Below are 18,849 nucleotides of genomic sequence, written 5' to 3' on the forward strand. Positions count from 1 at the left end.
GTGATGAAATATGCATATAATTCAGAAACAAAATGCATTTTTATTGCATCTGTATCGAACACGAGAGTCAAGTTTTAGACTGTCTATAGCAGAGTAGTCAGCAAAGTGAGAAAGTAAAGATTTTAGATTGTAGCTCTGGATTAAATATGAACATGCATTTACTCAAAAAGAGTAAAACTGTGAAATGCAAACCTGCAATAATAAAATATGATAACACATATACTTTATGCATTTAATCTCACTTTATTAACCATACAGATGTGAATTTGCACATCCACTTGAGGCTTATTCATTTCGCTTTTGGTGTGAAAGGGCTTTACGTTTGCCAAAAATGTAACTTATTTTGTTATTAAAAAAACAAGCAAGCCCAGTCCAGGTGAGAAAACTTTCCATAAAAAGTAAATAATGCAATTAGTTACTTTTTTTTTTTTTAGGGAGTGCATTGCTTTAAAAAGTAACTTTCCCCAACACTGATTATGATACATAATTTGAAGTTTTATTACCTCAAAGAAATCTTTGCTCTGCATAGTTTGTCTGGTTTTCTAGAGATGGTACACACAAATCAATATCATGTGTTCATACAGTAGCAAACCTTTTATCTTTATCAGTATATTTGCTGGGAAACAAGACAATTGTACCTTAAAACAAGGCCAATTTGTGTGATGCTAAGAAAATCTACTTCAGAGAATATATTGTGAATCGAGTTCCTGCCTCCCTGGCAAAATGTTTTGAATGAACTTTTAAAAACCGTTGAAAGAAATGTACTTTAAGCAAAATCGCACATTTCGAAAATACAGTAAGACAAAGAGAAAAATAGGGATTAAGAAAATGATTTTTGCATGCAAGAATTTCCCCTTGTGCTCTAGAGGAAGTACACCTGCTTTCACAGCTAATCTAGACACGAAAAACAGGATCTTTTTCCCAACGTATTAAAAACAGCTTAACACAAGGAAAGAAGGGAAAGACCGAACAAAACGCTTCGGTCAATGATAACAGAGACAAATCTGTTTTGTATTTTACAGTTTTTAGAATCCAAAAACGGAGGATTATCCCCGGATCCATTCCCTCCCCTCTCGCTCACAGATGTCTGCAAGTTTCCTTTTTTCCCTCCCAGAAAAGCAAGGATTATGAAGTCAATTACATTTGCAGCACAGTTTGCTATTGGAATACATACAGTAGCTCATTTCTTTGTGTTTTTCCGTCTTTTTTAATAGTAAATACAAAGCAGTTGTGATAAAGCAAACATGGTAATACAAACAGTATTTTTTTTGTTCTTTGAAAAGAATCAGAAGATGAGAGGACACACAAGCTATAATGTGGTGTATGTACAACCTATTTCAACATGAGCTAAAGGAGCAGAGACAGGAAACAGTTTACCGCATGTGAGAAGCTGAATGGCGTTTCTTAACGATAAAAAATCCTGAGGTTTGGATTGGTTTAAAAGAAAAAAAAGAGAGAGACCCTCATGATAGACAAGCTCTGATTTTTATATATTTAAAAAAAAAATAGTTTGCTACAGTTTTGGACTAAACATGCAAGACATACGACTAAGTGCAACTGAGTGAAATGTTACATCATTTTCTTAGTTACTCATTCCCTATAGGTTTGAAGTGAGGTATGCATACTAACAGTTTCTCATGCTGTATTTCTCCAGTAATGCAGAGCTACACATGCGGTGAATGCTCTCATCTACCTGCTCAAGAATAACAATCAGAAACAGCCCGAATCCTTCCCACTGTCCCTCAGCTGCCCGGATGCTTGATTCATTTCAGTGAACCACAGGGTGCCCCATCAATAAGAAATGCTTGGATAAATTTACAAATAGTAGTAACTGCCATTGAAGTACCTTGTACCCAGCTTATTGGTTGACAGGAGTGTTTTTTAATATAAAAAAGTAATAAGTTGACAGACACTAAAACACAATCATAGAGCATTGCCAAGATTAACAAAAGGACATCGGGAATCCCGTTTCGAATTTACAAGGTAAGTGGCATACAATCTTTTCAAATAATAAAATGGCAAAAAAACAACAACCTAAAGTATGAGAACAAATAAAACTCTCATCATTGTGTGGTCCAGTCGAAGTTCAGTTCACATTGTGTTATGCAAATGGATTTAAATTTCCTGTGACGACAGTGAACAGTCCTAAACTCTTTCATCCATATCCTTCTCCTTTATAGCCATCATTTCCTGATAGAACACTCCCTTTTTCCTTTTCATTGGCCCAAAGACAACATTGCTTTGATTTGGTCGTGTGTTGGTCTCCATCTCTGCCTCTCCTCTCCTATTTTGGTCACAGGCAAAGACATACAGCTGCCCATCGAACAACCCCTTTGGCTTTTTTTTTTTTACATTTTTTTTTTTTCCTCTCTCACCATAATAAGCCCGACACAGTTTCAGACATTTCACAATTTTTGTGTCCGGCCAGTGCGGGGAACACTATAAGGATATTTGGCCTTTCGTTCAGCTATTGCATGGAACATAGAATATATCAACTTGTAGTATCTTGTATCTTTGGTAGTCACAGATAAGAGACATAAACATCAACTTAAGTAAAAACAAAATGACAACAAAAATGGAAGTAATAAATAAGAACACAGAAAGTGGTTGGTTGCAGTCATTAAAAAAACAAAACAATGAACGCAATCGTGTACGATTTGTAGAAGCCTAATCTAAAGTCTGTTCTCATCCTTGCGCAGTCCCAAAATCTGAACCTAAACTAGCCGGCGGCAGCAGCTTCCAATCCAGAGTCGTTTCCCGGGTTCAACTGGCCTGCGTGGAAACAGTCATTTCCAAGGTGATGTGGCAAGATGCGAATGGTCATAGTGGGCCGCCCCAGTGCCGTAATGCTCAGTGGTCATGGCTGTGCCGTCAGCCTCGGTTTATAATCCCTTTAACGTTTAATCCCACGTGTAATTATTATCATGTCTAATAACAGAGGCTGAGTCGGCCATTGATGTGGTGAAACAGATACCGAAACTAGAGGCGATGCAGTTTAAAGTCATCCAGACAGTCTTTGAAATGATAGAAGTGGGTCCCCCCCCCCCAAAAAAGTTTCATATAAGCTGACAGGAATCACAATTAGTTTTTGTCAAACAATTCTCTCCCTGCTGCTTATTTCAAATTTTTTTTGACATTTCATTTTGCAATACAGATGATGGTTTCGATCAGCGATTTGGTTGACGCTAACGTGCATCACCACAAAAGGGGATTTTTGAAAGTATAATTTCAGAACGATAAACGTTAACCTGCGTTGATTTCTCTGTCATTCATTCCACGTGAAAATTAAACTTCATTGGTGCGTGGAGAGGGAGCCTTCATTATGAGTAGTGCATTTGCAGATGGACTTCATGAGCGGGAAAGAGCATGAGAGAGAGAGAGAGAAAGAGCGAGCGTGTGTGTGTGTGTCGATACGCAAGGGCAATGTGACTGCAAAGTGGCGATTCGAAACGCTAGGAACAAATGACAGAAAAATACTACACGGTAATGCGACATTCTGTTTCAATTTCGAAAGGAAAGGAAGAGGGAAAAAAGAGAGCATGAGAAGCCTTAACATTCATCCAGTGCTAAGCACACCATAACTCCACGTCATTATTCATGAGGTCTGATCAGTTACCAAAACAAACAAACCCAACAAAATGAATATATAGCTAACAGCACAGAGTAATGAGAGGACACTACATTTAAATTATTTGCCCAGAAACCCTCAAAACACCATACAGATACGCTCCAGCTGTGATGACAGCAAACTTAAAGGAAAAGTGCACTTAAAAAATGAAAATTCTGTAAATTTTTCATCATCATATGACATTTTACCCCTAAAAACTCTCTGCTACCTCTGCACTCACTGCTTTTTATCATGCAATTGCAATTAATGGGGAGTAGAGCTTTTAAGCTTTTAAAAAGGACACAAAAGCATCATATATTTACTCATTTTACTATATTCCAAGTTGTAGATTGATTTGGATAAGACACAAACCATAATTTAAGCCGCTATTGACTTCATCCTTCCCTTCCTGTGAGTCATTGAGTTGAACACGAGAATCAGTGATTTGGACTAATTCATTGAACAGATTTGACTCAAAAGAATCACAATTCAGACCCTGCTTACTTCTCCCATGAACTCCCAGGGAGAGCATTCCCTTTCATTATGTGAAAAAGCAACCAAGTGCGCTCTTTTTGTGTTTCACGGAAGAAAGTAAGTCATATGGGTTTGGAACGACATGAGGGTGAGTAAATGACAGAATTTTCATTTTTGGCTGAACCGTCCTTTAAGAAGATCTGAAGGCAGAGGCAATGAATTTAAAGTCACAAACGTACACGCACACTGTGAGTGGCACGCTCATTGAAGCGCTAATGATTTGTGTGTGTGTGTGTGTGTGTGTGTGTGTGTGAGAGAGAGTTTGTGATCAGTGTTTATTCGACTCCGAGAGCAACGAGTCTTTCTCAGCTGTGTATTCATGTCCGCTCTGGTCTCAGTGACACTTATGCCGAAACGAAGTAGAAGCAGGCCCCAGTACCAAATGTCTCTTCATCAGACGATGAGTAGAAATTTATGCATCTCGTCTTTTAAACGAAAAGTAGAAACAAATCAAAAATACTTCCAAATGGAATAGATTTTCTTATCTCGTATTTCGTTTTGTATTTAATGGCACTAAGAGTAAATCGGAACATTTTTAATAGCTGTCAACAAGAGAATTGTGAATCCAGTCTATATCTGGAGTGGTCTCGCAGGTGACCGCAGTTAGTATGGCCTCTTCGGCAGAGGACCTGGGAGAAACCAGGCTTACAGCATGTCCTCGTTCCCATGGTCGTCCTCGTAATCTCTGTTGTGGTCAAAGTCTGGACTGTGATTGGCTGTTGTCACGAGGGAAAGGGGGCCTTCGTGCTCCTCAGGGTCCAGTGGCTCCTCTTTTACGCTGATATGATGCCTTCGGAAAAAACAGAACAGGAACCTTCATTTATTTGCACAAAAAAAAGAAAAGAATAAATCTTAATGAATGAATATTCTTTTGTTTGTAGATATTATGAGATGGCTTTGACTTTTTCTTTTCTTTAATTTGAGTTTTTAAGTCGACACAATCGTTTTTCGTGAGGACGTCTATACAAATTAATACGAATAATATTGTGACAATAAAAAAAAAAAAACATTATATAATCAATGAGATTGAATCAGTGCAGCCCTACTGTCTAAATATTAAAAAATAAAAAGGAATAAAGTAACGACCAGCTGTTTCTATAATGAAAGACTAACAGAGGTGGCACAGCAACACTTCCCTTACAGCTCTTCCAACTCCGGGATACCAGCCCGCTTTATTTTCCACAGCTGGCCCGACAACAGGGTTTTCACTTTGAATTGATAAATGAGGGAGATTAATAACATGCGACTTTGCGACGAGAGAATGGACCGCGGAGAACGGTGGCAGGCGTAGGAACGAGCGAGCGGACGTCCTGTCAGCTTCCCGGTGGTGTGGGATCAGTGCCGCTCTTCTCTCTTGTTAACATGCACAACCTGTGAGGCGGGTCTCTAGAGGACGACCCTGCGCAAGGTTCCGTCATTAATCAACTTCAAGCGTGCAAAAAAACAAAAAAACACTGTGACCAGACAGCGCGGCGTACACTTTAAATACGCGCAAAATTAATGCAACTTCTAACCAAAGTGTCAATAAGAGGAAGAAAAGCAGAGGCGGGGAGAGGGGAAGGGGGAGGCGCTGACGACGGGGCCCAACACAAACGCCTGTGATAAGAAACAGAGCCCTTACAAGAATAATAACGCTGTCAGTTGTAAACAAGGCAAAACATGAACCCCGGCCCACAGTCTGGGCAAAGGATTGTCCACAGAGATGAGATCTGCCAAATTTCTCATTACAGAAACACTGCAGGAATAGAGCGCCAATGAGCGAGCGCTGCCTGTACCGAGGACCAAAACTGAAACCAATGAAAGAATAAACATTAGAAGCAGCTGTAGCAAAGCCTTTAAGTTAATTAGTCTCACATGGCAAACTATAGGTTTTCGCTGAGACATGTTTGGCAAATGTAATTAGCCACGATCTTTATTTCTCTCGTGTGCTTCTCAGCCACGAGTGTTAAGAAAGCAGCCATGCTAATGAGTTATCATATTTGTGTGTGAATAATAAGAAAACTCTCCCCATTCTATCGGTTTCAGATCAAAGCATCTCCATGTATCCCATTGCCACTCTAGCTGGAGGGCAAACATGAAATTGTTATTAATATGCAACTGAGATGCACTCCGCTTTAGCCTTCGTTGTAATTGGGACTGAAGCGTCTGATTGCAGACATCTGCAACAGTACAAACAGGTGAGGCAGATGGAAGCCCATTTGTTAGATGTTATTATTTACGACTTTGAATCATAAGGCAGTGTGTGATTCAAAAGAAATAACGCTAGCATATATAGAGGTTCTATTATCATAATGTACTTGTGTGTTTACAACATAATTACAGGCCTGGTTAAGATGGATATAATTATATACTTGAACTGATGATACCATGTAATCATTTTAATAGTTGACATTTAATTACACCATTTGAAAAAGTTTGAGTTCAAAATTTCTACACAGAATTTGTTTGATTTGAGAAAAGTTTTTGCAAAGGGTAACACTTTACAAAAAAGTAGTGATGGTGTCAGATGATTAACCATATTCACGTTCCACGGCATTTACATGGTAATCCAAAATACGTCATAGAAATGGAATTACCATGGTACTTGCCTAAAGCACATGCTATTAATATTTTATTTCATGACATGATGCTCTTGATAATGTAATCATAAAAATAAATGTTAATCAGAATATTCAGATTTTTTTTTTTCCTTTTCTTGTTTTATGGCAGGGCCATACATTTACACACTTTATAAAACTCATGTTTGGGAAATACTATTTGATATTTTAATTACAGTTATAAATAATTGTTTGCATTGAAAAGTAATTTATGCTTATGAACAGATTCCTTGCCTAATCTATCAGCGACATCCAAACCATTTCCATTACTGAGAAAAAAAAGTTTTTCACCGAAATTGAAACGCGATGCCCTTGATAACATGATCCCATAAATCTGGTTAACTTAATAAACCTCAGTGGTTTTTATGTGAATGTTTTATGTATGCTCGTACATTCTCTCACACTTTGTACAGCTCGTGTTTGGGCAACATCTTTGCTTTTGAGTGCGTTAAGTTGGCAAATGCCTGGAGAGGTGAGAGGCAGACAGCCTCATCCTGTCTCTCTGTATCCTGCGGATGGGGCAGGCCTGCAGCTATGTTACCTGTCATTAGCGTTTCTCTCATCCACATCTTCACGAGTTCATTACCGCGGCATTAAAAAAAAAAAAAAACGATTTGCTGATGTTTCACAGAAACGGCAATAAATCTGGCTGAGCAACAAATCAGCGCTCTGTCCTCCAACATCTGGAAACCATGTTGTCTGCACCGTATTATTTTAAGCTTCAAACAAAACGCCAGCCCCTCCCATACAACAAGTGTATGGGGAGCTGTGGTTTCCAACCCCGACCGCAGCTCAGCTACATGGAAATCTTGGAGCAGTTTCGTCGAGGCTAATTACGACCCCCCACCCCTCCCTTCGTTGTTTTACTCTCGACAGCTCGGAGAGTTTTCGGACGTGCTGCGAGTCCTGTCTGGGTGGAAAAAGGAGGCCAGTTCTGTCATCTTCTATTCACCACTTTTGTAAATATTTAAACAAAATGGAGGCAATAATTAGGGAGGAACTCAACGTAGAACGCCGCACACTATTGACCCGTAATAAAAGCCAGTTTATAAACTTCTCCTCGAAATAACATGGAGAGACACTATTTTCTTTACGAGCTCCCCCAGCCTCGAAACCTGCCAAAGGTGGGGTTTCCTTTCTAAGACTGCATTCACAATTCCTGCTTCCTCTGTCAACTGCAGTTTTCTATATAATTTCACGGCTGGGTAAACATCTACTGTAATGTACATCGAACCCTACTGTGCGTTCGGAGACTATTTTCAACTCCTAGCGACCTGGTGAAAAATGTCCACCACCTAAGCTGCATGCGCGCGAGCCTAATGATTCCTGGACATCTCCCTGTACCTCGCGCTCTTATCTCAGTCACACACACATTCTGAAGGTGGGATGCGAGCCACTCACATAGCTGGCAGGGGCGAGCGTCCAGGGCTGCTGTCACTACCGTTGCTGTTCCCGTGGTCCATGGCCCCATTCATTTCCTCTCGGATGGCGCTGGCAAGCGAGTTAAGAGTGGGACTTCCGATGGAAGCGGTAGTGTATAGAGGTATGTTGTTCTCTGCCATTGAAGCCTAAAACAGAATGGAGGAGATGAACTCGGTGAGACCAATTCCTTCAAAACATCGGGACCATTCGATGGCCTTCAACACATGGGCTCATCCAAAATAAATAACCATTTTAGCCATTTTTAGAAGACTATTACATAAATTATTTCAAAGTTTTTAAAGTGATAATGATGGCATGATTATGAAATGCAAATGATGCACATTAGCTGTGTACTCGATAATTATTTGATATATTTGTGTTTTATCATTCTCGTAGTGCCCTCAAGGGAATAATAGAAAACTGTAGTGTCAAGACTGTCACCTTATAAACCAGCTAAGAGAGTAATATTTTCAGGCAAGCTTTATTGCCTCATCAACTGTACACAAAATGAGTACATACAGTACTATATTGTACAGTCAATGACAAGATGAAGGCAGCAACTAAAAAAAAAAAACATATAAATAATATGGATCAGGATTGGATGCTGCAAGCTTGTGATTTTACCTGGAAGGCTGCAGAAAGGGCGGGACCATATCCCAAAGTGGTATGGATGTTCTTTACCAGAGCTGGACTTCTGTAGAGACAAAAATATAAACACACATTCAGCTCAGTAGTGAAACAAGTCATACTGTCTCCGGTCTACTGAGCAGATTGATTTTACACTGAAGTCAGTATTTAGAGTACAATCTGATTTCCAATGAAACTCAATAGCAAAATCAATAGATGGCACTAAACTATCAAAAGCTCTTTAACACTGGAGCTCTGTCCCAAAACTAGCTGCCTACTTGGCCTACTTCACCTCCAATGCGAAGGCTGTTTCAAAATAATAATGCAGCCTTGTAATAATGCTAGCTTGTTTTGGCCAATATCTAAAGCAATGCATCTGTCAGTTGTGGAATAGGGAATCCCAGAATGCACTGGGACAAGCTAAGAAAAAAAAAAGAAAAAAAAATTCATTCGTATCATTCAAATTTTTACTTGATTTGATCTTGTACCCAATATTTCTGTGTGTTCTTATACTTGTGTTGTTATCTTAGCAACATGCTAGCATCAGATCTTATAGAGTGCAAAAGTTTTTCAGCAGCCTTGGTTGAGGAAGTATTTTGTTAAAAATAAATTCCACTATCCACCTTTTTCCTAACGACCCAACTGCGTTTTAGATTATGGGAGGCACTTCCAGTTTGGGGAAGTTCCACTCGAAAAGCTTGCGCTACAAATAATCTTTATCTGTCAATTTTGACTGAATGAGCTGTAAAATTTCCTTCATGTTCTATTTTCAGAAGTCAGGGGAATAACACAATGCTTGGTATTTTAATGTGACATGGTATAACAAGAATATCTATGGCAAGAATATTTTTCTCCTTTTTATTCCGCTGTAACAGTATGAAAAAGACAACATATACCACTGTAGCGGTTTGTGGTCCGCTCTTCCGATTTATATTACGATATATCCCATGAATAATTCACAGGAATGCTCTAAGAAGTTCTCGTTTTCTCACCAAATCCTCACGTCTCATTCCAGGTTTGTTTTCACAAGGATGCTTTAAAATGTGATAGTCTCCTCTTTTCACTTCTAATCCTAGTGTTTGCTGGAATGTTTCTAAAGCAGGTAAATACAATATTTATTGTCTGTTAAAATGACAGAAATCTCTTTGAAATATTGGCAAAGTATTATTATCATATGATAATTAAAGTAAATATTATCTTATCATATGACAACATATGTTACATAGTACAGACATATATTACTACAGTGATATTTTACTCGGCTGAAATATTGCTGAGAAAATAATCAAGCTTTTGGGGTTAATCCTGGTCTTTTGTAGTTATTTGTTAATGCTTTTACACTTTTAAATTTCCTTTTAATGTGAACAGAATAATGGTGCCTAGTTTTTGAAAATGCTTATTATTTTGCTGATGGTTTATAACAGAAATGAATCCCAAAGCATCATAAGGTGTAGGGAAATGGTGGATAGAGAAAAATAATGGGATGTTTACTTCTTTCTACAGTATATACTTAGAAGGTAATTGCCTCTGTAGACAATCGATTACAAGGAAGCTCGCTAAGTTTTGGAACAGAGCTTTTATATGTATAAGTTGTCTCATTTTAAAATCACATATTAATATAAATCAGTTGACACTGAAAAACAGTGTTTATGAAAAACAGACATGACAAAAGCACAAGATACATACAGGATGAGCGAGCACATGGAGGCGGGGCATGCAGGGAGGGGGTGGGGCAGAAGGCGGAGCTTACTGTACAGGCAGATCATCACAGCTTTCGTCCGCCGCATGCTTCCTGGGGCGACCTCGTTGTATGTGGCGGCCGCGTTTAAACTCTTCATCGTCTACGGTCCAAAAGGACCCAAAGTCATCCTCAACTCTTACAAAGCATTTATGCAGGGAGAGATTGGTGCGCACAGCACCCTGGGATGGGGGAGAGGGGCAGCAAGCAGCCAGATGCGGATGTAGTAAGACAGACAGACAGTGATAAAGAAGAGGATATGAAGTGAATGAATGGATAAGCACAAGCGACCAGGGGTTACGGTTCATACAGCCAGCACATGACTCGCATACAGGCACAGAGACGCACGCTAAAGCTAGTAGGGGGTCAATGGGCGGCACAGCACAGAGACAATGACATGGAGCCCATCCATCAACACCACGAGACACGGGTTTGCTCAGCCATGCTGTGTGGGGTGGCACTGGAACACCTACCCGCTGATCTTTTGCGGCCTTCTCTTTTGGAACTCTAGCTCGTCGACGGTCCATACCGCCCCTTTAACGTTTTCTACTCGCACAAAACACTTGTGAAGACTAAGGTTATGCCGCACTGCATTCTGCAGTTGGTGTGAGAGAAAGAAAAGAGCTATGAGTGCAAAGGGAAATTTGCCTTTTTTTTTTTTTTATAAAACCCACATTCTCTTGTATTTTACATTGTAATACATTTCCAATAAGGAATTTTAAATTCTGTCATCATTTACTCACCTTGTTCAAAATCGGTGGAACAAAATAAGAGATGTTTTACAGAATGTCTTGAATGCCAACGAAACCAAACGTCACTGATTCTCTTGTTTGAACTGATATTTGTTAGCTACAGCAGGACTTTTACGAGAACAATGACTTATGGGTCTGTTTGTCACACAAAGCCATATATGACATTTATGGTGTTTTTTTGGAGCTTGAAAGAGCAGCAAGGACATTCTTCATAACATCTCCTTTTTTTGTTCCACAGAAGAAAAAAATGCTAGCATTTTGAAGCGAGTAAATGATGACAGAATTTTAAGAATCTAAAAAAAAATAACATCCTTAAAATAAGATATATACCTGAAAAGCAAAATTGCAGAACATATTAAAACATTTTTTCAGACAATATATCAAATACCATGTCATTTCCCACAGTTTTTTATTAGCTGTTTTGATCTTATATACACTAAATCTTTTTTTTTGTTTTTTTTTAAAGGATGCATTAAATTAAATTAAAAAAGTACCAGCAAAAAAATAATTTCAAATAAATTCTGTTCTTTTGAACTTTCTAATCATTAAAGAATTTTGGACAAAAAAGTATCACGGTTTCCACAAAAATATAACCGTCTTCAACATTGATAATAACAAGAAATTTTCTTGAGCACCAAATCAGCATATTAGAATGATTTCTGAAGGGTCATGTGACACTGAAGACTGGAGGAATGATGCTGAAAATACAGCTTTGCCATTACAGTAATAAATTATATTTTATTTTAAATTGTAATCATATTTCTTACTGTATTTGTGATCAAATAAATGCAGCCTTGGTGAGCATAATATTAAAATGTTTTTTGCGGAATAGTTTGCTATTTCCAAAACACTCCCTAAACAAAGAAATGCACTGATCAAGAGCCAGTTGTAGCAGCACCTTGGACTACCAACAAAATTCCAGACTGCACAAACAGTCTGATAAACACGACTCTTTGGCAGTTATGACTTTAGCACTGCAGCTGAACAATGAGGGGAAGAGAAGTAATTCTAACATGCTCTGCTTGTTGCGTCCTTATAAATGACCCTTTCATCAGGCCATTTGTACAACATGAGGGTGATATTTAGCAAATAAAGCCCTCCTTGATTGATGGAGGTCTGTGTGGGTGTTGTCACTCTGGTGCTTGATCATTCAGCTCTGGTAAAAGTCACAGATAGTTCATCATTTTCTGCCTCACTTCAAAAACGGAAACTGAAAACGCTTGAGTTAGATGCCAATGCTCAACAAACTCAGCCAGGGGAAAACATCCTACTCAAATGACCAGATTTCCCCTTAAAGCTCTAGAAATTCTTCCAGAGAAAACCAAAAAACACTTTCAAAATAAATCCAAATGAAGAGGAGGTCTCTTCCAGAAACTTCTAAGGACCATTAAGTGAAATAAATCATATTTGGGGAAAAATGCATACTTTCTCTGGGTAATTTGAACTTGTTAACTAAATCTCACTGGGCAAAATGGTATAAAGTACAGCAATTTTACATGATTTATGTTTGTATTTCTGAGGGCTGGTGTTGTTTGGAATAATTCAGATATTTTTTAATGGTCATTATGCTGTGATATCTAAATTCCTGGAAACAGAAAATTTGTTTGCCAGTATGACAGTGTTTAAATAACTAAAATATACCGTGGTGTCTAAAAGTCTGAGAACACTAGTGAAAATATTTATAATTTTGCATTTTAATTTGATCTAATTTCATCATTTTTTAATTACAAATTATATAAGCAGCATAACATTATTATGAAAAGTTATGATAAGTTGACCATCTAAACAAAAGTTTGTTCATATGGTAAATTTTAAATTCCAGAACTGTAAATATGCTTGTAATGAGCAAAGAATTGTGTGGTCCAATAAGAGTGGTGTGTGCTGAATTCTGGGGTTGGTTTTCTACTGCCAAGGGCTTAACAGTTTCACATTCTTCAACAACCAATTTTTTTTGTTTCTACTTAATTAAAAAAAAAAAAAAAAAAATATATATATATATATATATTTACTGGGAAAATTCCTAAATTCATTGTATATTAGTAACAGCAGGAAATAGAGAACAAGAACGGTGAGATCACCTTCCACGTCGCTGCATTGCGTCTGAAATATGCAAACATTCGCGTGAACCAGTTGTAGATCTCGTTTAGTGTTAGCTGTCTTTCCGGCGACTCTAGTATTGCCTGGAAAAACACACACACACACACAAATGCTGATAAGCAAAAAGCTGTTTCATTTCCGTTCAAACCTGGAGCAAAAACAAAGTGAGATGCACATGGTATGTCAAGTTAAAGTTGATCTGAGGGTGCATGTAAAACAGCTCCACGCTTTTCCGTTCTCAAATGGGAGCTACTTTGTTTACTGAACGCTTCCTTATGCAAATGTGGCAATTTGAGCACATCCTTTTCCGCTAAACGACCAGAAAAAAAAAAAAAAAAAAAAAAAAAATCTATTTTATAGAGCCAGATTATAAAGCGGCAATTATCCCGGGCCCAGATTAATGCCCGTGTGATCACAGATTACCGGTTCAGGCCTGATAATTGACTGGGCATCTCAAAGACGCCCCGTTCCTACTGTTGTGTGAAATGAATTCCGTAATAATCACATTGGCTGTAATACTTAATCAAAAGCAATTGTTATATATGGGCTTTTTGCCCCTCTATGAACAGCAAGTGCTCTCACGCTCATTTGCAGATGGCTAATCTTGAGCTCTGCTATTAAATTGCATCTGAAATTTAATGGCTGCGGCGGTGGGGGTTTAGGGGTTTGTCTTTAAAGAAGTTTGCAGTGGAGCATGTTAGATGCATGTAAAATCTAAAGTGTAGATGTTCAGTTACAATGCAATAGATGGGTTAAATGCGTCATGTGAAAGTTGCTGTGGTCTTACCTGTCGTATTAACGAAGCGTATGTGAAAGGAGGTCGTACTTCAGCATTCATGTAGAACTCTTTGTTCTGGACAATATCTGTTCACAAAGACCAGACAAAAAAATATGAAGAATTGAACCAAAGAAAACCTGGTCACAATTTACATTACATTAAACCGTAATTTGTGACAGTGTATAGGGTAAATTGTAACTAAAAAGACCGGAAAGCTATTTTCCATATAAGAAGCATACAAGAGAAGGCAAACATATACAAACATCTTATTTTCATTACTGTGATAAAAAAAAAAATTAAGTAAATAAATCAATAAATAATCATGTAATCAGCAATCATGTGCTATTTAAAATTCTATAGTATTTATACATCATAGTAGTATTAAAAATAAAAGAATGACAGTAGTAAAATAGAATAATACTAAATCTAATGAGAATCAACACTGAGAATAATTACAAAAATAAAATAAATACATAAAATAAATCAAGATAACATCCAGACATATTACAGTAATGAGATTTTGTGTTTAATTTGTGCTGTTTAATTGCCATAAAAATAATGTTAGAAAGCAAAAAACATTTTCACATAATTATTTAAATTAATATTATTTATTTATTTATTATGTTGGTTTTGGGGGGAAATGTGATTTGGCATATTATCGGAAGATTCACCCACTGATTCAATGTATTGTATGTCACAAGGAAGCTTCCCAGAGTCTGCCCGTACCTGGAGATATGGGCATGTTGTACTTGTCCGAGTAGCGTCTGCGCATGGGACCGACACTGTGCAGGCTGGTGGGGGTGATAACAGAGTGGGTTTGTGAGAGCGGCGTGAGGGGGGCAGTCGGGGTGGTGGGTGTCTGGGGTAAGCTGAGGGGCGGCGAGGCCTCGGGAGCCGTCTTGGACAAAGTTACGTTGGACACCAGGTTCAGCTGAAAAGAAGCACAGAGCATTGTTAGTCACCACTGATGCCTGCGGATGCTAATTGTTAACACACCACCCAATCAATCTCTGCGCCACAGAGGAGCATGTTGGTTTGTAAATATTTGTAAACACCATGCTTTCGCTTTCTGCGTCCATCATTCTGCGAGCAAATAGCGTACAGCCCCCCTGGTCGCCTCTTTGTTTGGTCTGCTGGCGTGCTCCCAGAATGCCTAGCTCACTCTCTTTGCTCTCTGGCGGCTGTAGCAGTCTTGCTGGCTGATGGAATGAGTTTCTCACCGAGCCCTAAGAGGCTCCTAATAAGCCGCAGACAGAGAGAGGTCAATCTACACTAATTACAGGCTCAAATTGTATTGTAAGGACCCTAATTAGTGGCTACTTACAGGGGTGATACTACAATTAAACGTCACATCTGAATGACCCTCATCAGCCCGATGGTTTGGTATAAGATGGTTCTTCTGGAGAAATAGTTTCCAGAAAAATACTTTCTTCCTCCCTGATCAAGTGGCACGATGTGGGGGTCTAGTTATAATGGCTATAAGGTAAACTAATTAACCAGTGGGTTCATAAAGGTGCAGTCCTGCTACCAACAGCTGCGTTGAGTCGTCAGTGTCAGATTTTCTCTTCTACTGGAGTGGAAAACGCGATCCTGACCCGATGCGCCTGCTATTAATTTGTAGGCGATGGGAAAAAAGCTAATGACACACATACATATTTCCCCACCAAATTGTTCTAATTGCTAATTTGCCAAAGGAGGCCTTGTTACCAAATTAAACATGATTTCACTGGGAGGGTGGAAAAGCGATGAATGCATGGACAAGCAAAGAAGAGCAAAGAAAAAAAAAAAAAAAACAACGAGAGGGCATGCGGAGGTGGGTTTTTCGTCGTGCGCCACAATCGCCTACAGATTGGGTGAACAAATTAATGAAATGTCAAGGCTGTCAATTGCTTTGGAGGTATCAGATGTCTAATTTTGCTCTATAATGGCGGCGCTGACAGTGCAGACGGCGGCGAGGCGAGTGAAAACCAACAGACAGTGTTTAACATCTAACCCCCCGCCACGCAGATACGTCGCAGGCCACGCAATTACCACACACCCTATTAACGGTCATTACCATACAGATGCTCCGTTTGATAGACAGGTACATAATAAAGAAATTTGAGGGATGACAGAAGCTTCACATGTCATTGTCTTCATGCTTATCTAACCTTTTTTTTTTGTTGTTAACTGGTTTCTCTCTGTGCTAAAATCACATTAGAAAACCAATAGTTCTGGTCTTTGATGCTGATTGGTCAATAACGGGATCCAGTCATGTTAAAATTCACCAGTTATGATTCCTTGCTACTGTATATCACTGCACTGCCTTAGTCAGGGATTATATGTTATAATGAAAAAATACAGATAATATTTTTATTATTTAGGAAGGAAAGGGAGTTGTTTGCAGGGTTATCATCATTAACTAAAACCATAAAAACATTTTTAATACCTAAAAAATTTAATCAAATAACTGAAATAAAAAAAGTATAAAAAATAACTTAAAGAATAAAAAATGAGAAATGTTGCTTGGCAACTATCTGAAATAAAACGACTAAAATTAAACTAAAATTATAAACTAAAGCTTAGTAAAAAAAATTATATATATATAAAAATGACAAAAAACTAAATTACTAAAACTTCAGTTCTAAAAAATCTAATTCAAAATTAGACAAAAATTAGACAAAAATCTAATTCAAAATATTAACAAAAATGCTAATAGTATATTATTGATACTAAAATAACACTGGTTGTTTGTCATTCACTTAATTTTTTTGTTAAAGAAAATTTGGAAAGTAATGTGAAAGATTCCATTAAACACACACACTAAAAGATACAGCCTAAGCCTGAGCATATACGACCTATCAGGCTTTCCCTGCAAGGATAAAATGACATGCACAAATAGGGGGACTAATAAAAGGGACTCAGTTTGGGCCAGGGGTTTTGAATAGTATGGACTCATTTAACCTCTGCGCACATCAGCTAGCTTTGTTACCTATATTCCTCATCCACAGTGAGTAGCCTCTACAATAGGCCAGACAGGCGAGTAATGGCCCTCCTTTTGTTTTCCTTTACCATTTGGGTGCTCTCCAATACACCAGCAAAATGAGACTTAAGACTGAAAATAATTAAATGGTAATTGGTGATCTAATTATATTGGCTTTGACTTGCCAAGCTGCCATGGAAAACAGAAGACAAGCTGCTAAAAAAAAGCTAAAACAACAACAAAAAAAATCTGCTGTTTAATTATGGACAGTGAAAAGGTCAGATCACTGACGAGAACGCTTAGTGACACGTTCGTTCGTAAACTCGTGCATGCACATGTGCACGCACAAACACATAAACAACTGTAGCCTGAGGCAAAATATCTCTTAAAATGAGCTGTTGATAAATATGAATGTTATTGGGGCAAGATTAATGAGCAGTATATCAGACCGCAAAAAAAAAAAAAAAAAAAAAATCGAATTTGTTCATGAGTAAAATTGTGACTCTAAAACTAAAGACACATTCCAAAATAAGCCAAGCTAATTTGAAATAAATGTCAAGGCTTTTTAGCACAACAATGCTGTTGAGTAAACCGTCACCAAATGGAAGCTCTGTAAACACATTTCAAGTAATGGTAATATTAAATAATGGCTTCTGACCATCAAGCATACAGTACACAAAAACAATAATAGCAGCTCATAATAAAGTGGATTATTTGTAAGGGTCCTCCTCTCTGCTACAAGCTGCCCGTGGGGAGAGATGGCCAGCCAAAAAAAAATGTGGGAAAAGAGAGTAACAACATGGTGCATCCCAGTTTGCCTTAAAAGTATGTACTTTCATTTGTTTCAGTATGTAAAGTATGCAAGTATTATGACTAACAAATAACATCAGCATTTTTCACAAAAATTTAGGTTTATAAAAAAAATAATAATAATTTTTTTCAATCCATGCTAAATTTTCTTTAACAAGAAAAGTCAAAAGTGAATGACAAAGAACCGTAAAAGCAAACAGAGATGCACTCCAAAAAAGAAAGTATATAATTATACACATTCAACATTCTATCAGTTTGTGTGCTCTAATTCCTATCTAACATGCTATTTAGGATGGATGGTATGCAAAGACATGAGTACTCACTGGCTGTGGGGTGGGTTTGGGCTCTGTAGACTTCACATGAAGATGAGTCATCATGGCTTGGAGACGCTCTTTGTCTTTTGATAACTTTGAAAAAAGAAAAAAAAAGAAAGTTATTATAAAAAAATTATAATAAAAATGAGAAAAGGTTCGATTTTTTTTACATGCATTTTAGTGTAATATTCTCGCAGCTATCAGTAGAACAAATAATACCTTGTGGAAGGACAACTGACATATATATGTTTATTCATGACATACATCTTCTCAGAATGTGCATGTGACCTTTACACTTGATCCAGAGACACAACCCTAAGGGTTTATTAGCAAATGAGAATGAACACACACACACACACTAGCCTTCAGTCATGATTACTTCAGCCAAAGTGAATCCACAATCAACATTAGAGGACCTCCACACACTCTGATCTGGACCAAAAACATTGTTAGTCTGAGTAGATCATAGAAACCATTGGCACCAATGGACTTGGTCTCTATGGTCTACTTAGGCTTGCTTTTGAGGAATGCAGCCTATGTAGTTCAGCTGCTACCGTACTACTTCTGAATCTACACTGTGTGTGGTTCTTCAAATCTCTCTCTCTCTCTCT

The 18,849-nt window shown here is 38.0% G+C and overlaps 1 protein-coding gene across 7 annotated transcripts in view; it reads right to left on the minus strand.

Moving 5' to 3' along the window:
- Positions 1-2,166: 2,166 nt before the first annotated feature.
- The window catches only part of foxp1b (forkhead box P1b), a 193,163-nt gene continuing 176,480 nt past the window's right edge, over positions 2,167-18,849 (minus strand). For 6 of the 7 annotated variants that reach the window (XM_084426905.1, XM_084426902.1, XM_084426903.1 and 3 more), the window contains 8 exons: positions 18,248-18,331; positions 14,879-15,083; positions 14,162-14,238; positions 13,356-13,457; positions 10,999-11,120; positions 8,785-8,854; positions 8,140-8,306; positions 2,167-4,931 (listed from right to left, as the gene is read on the minus strand). In XM_084426905.1, coding sequence (XP_084283031.1) covers positions 4,787-4,931; positions 8,140-8,306; positions 8,785-8,854; positions 10,999-11,120; positions 13,356-13,457; positions 14,162-14,238; positions 14,879-15,083; positions 18,248-18,331 — 972 coding nt within the window. In that variant the 3' untranslated portion in view covers positions 2,167-4,786. Of the gene's footprint in view, positions 4,932-8,139; positions 8,307-8,784; positions 8,855-10,451; positions 10,708-10,998; positions 11,121-13,355; positions 13,458-14,161; positions 14,239-14,878; positions 15,084-18,247; positions 18,332-18,849 lie in introns of those variants that run through there. The other variant, XM_084426908.1, reaches the window with a different exon arrangement.

This window comes from Rutilus rutilus (assembly GCF_951802725.1).
Source record: "Rutilus rutilus genome assembly, chromosome: 12".
Lineage (NCBI taxonomy): Eukaryota > Metazoa > Chordata > Actinopteri > Cypriniformes > Leuciscidae > Rutilus > Rutilus rutilus.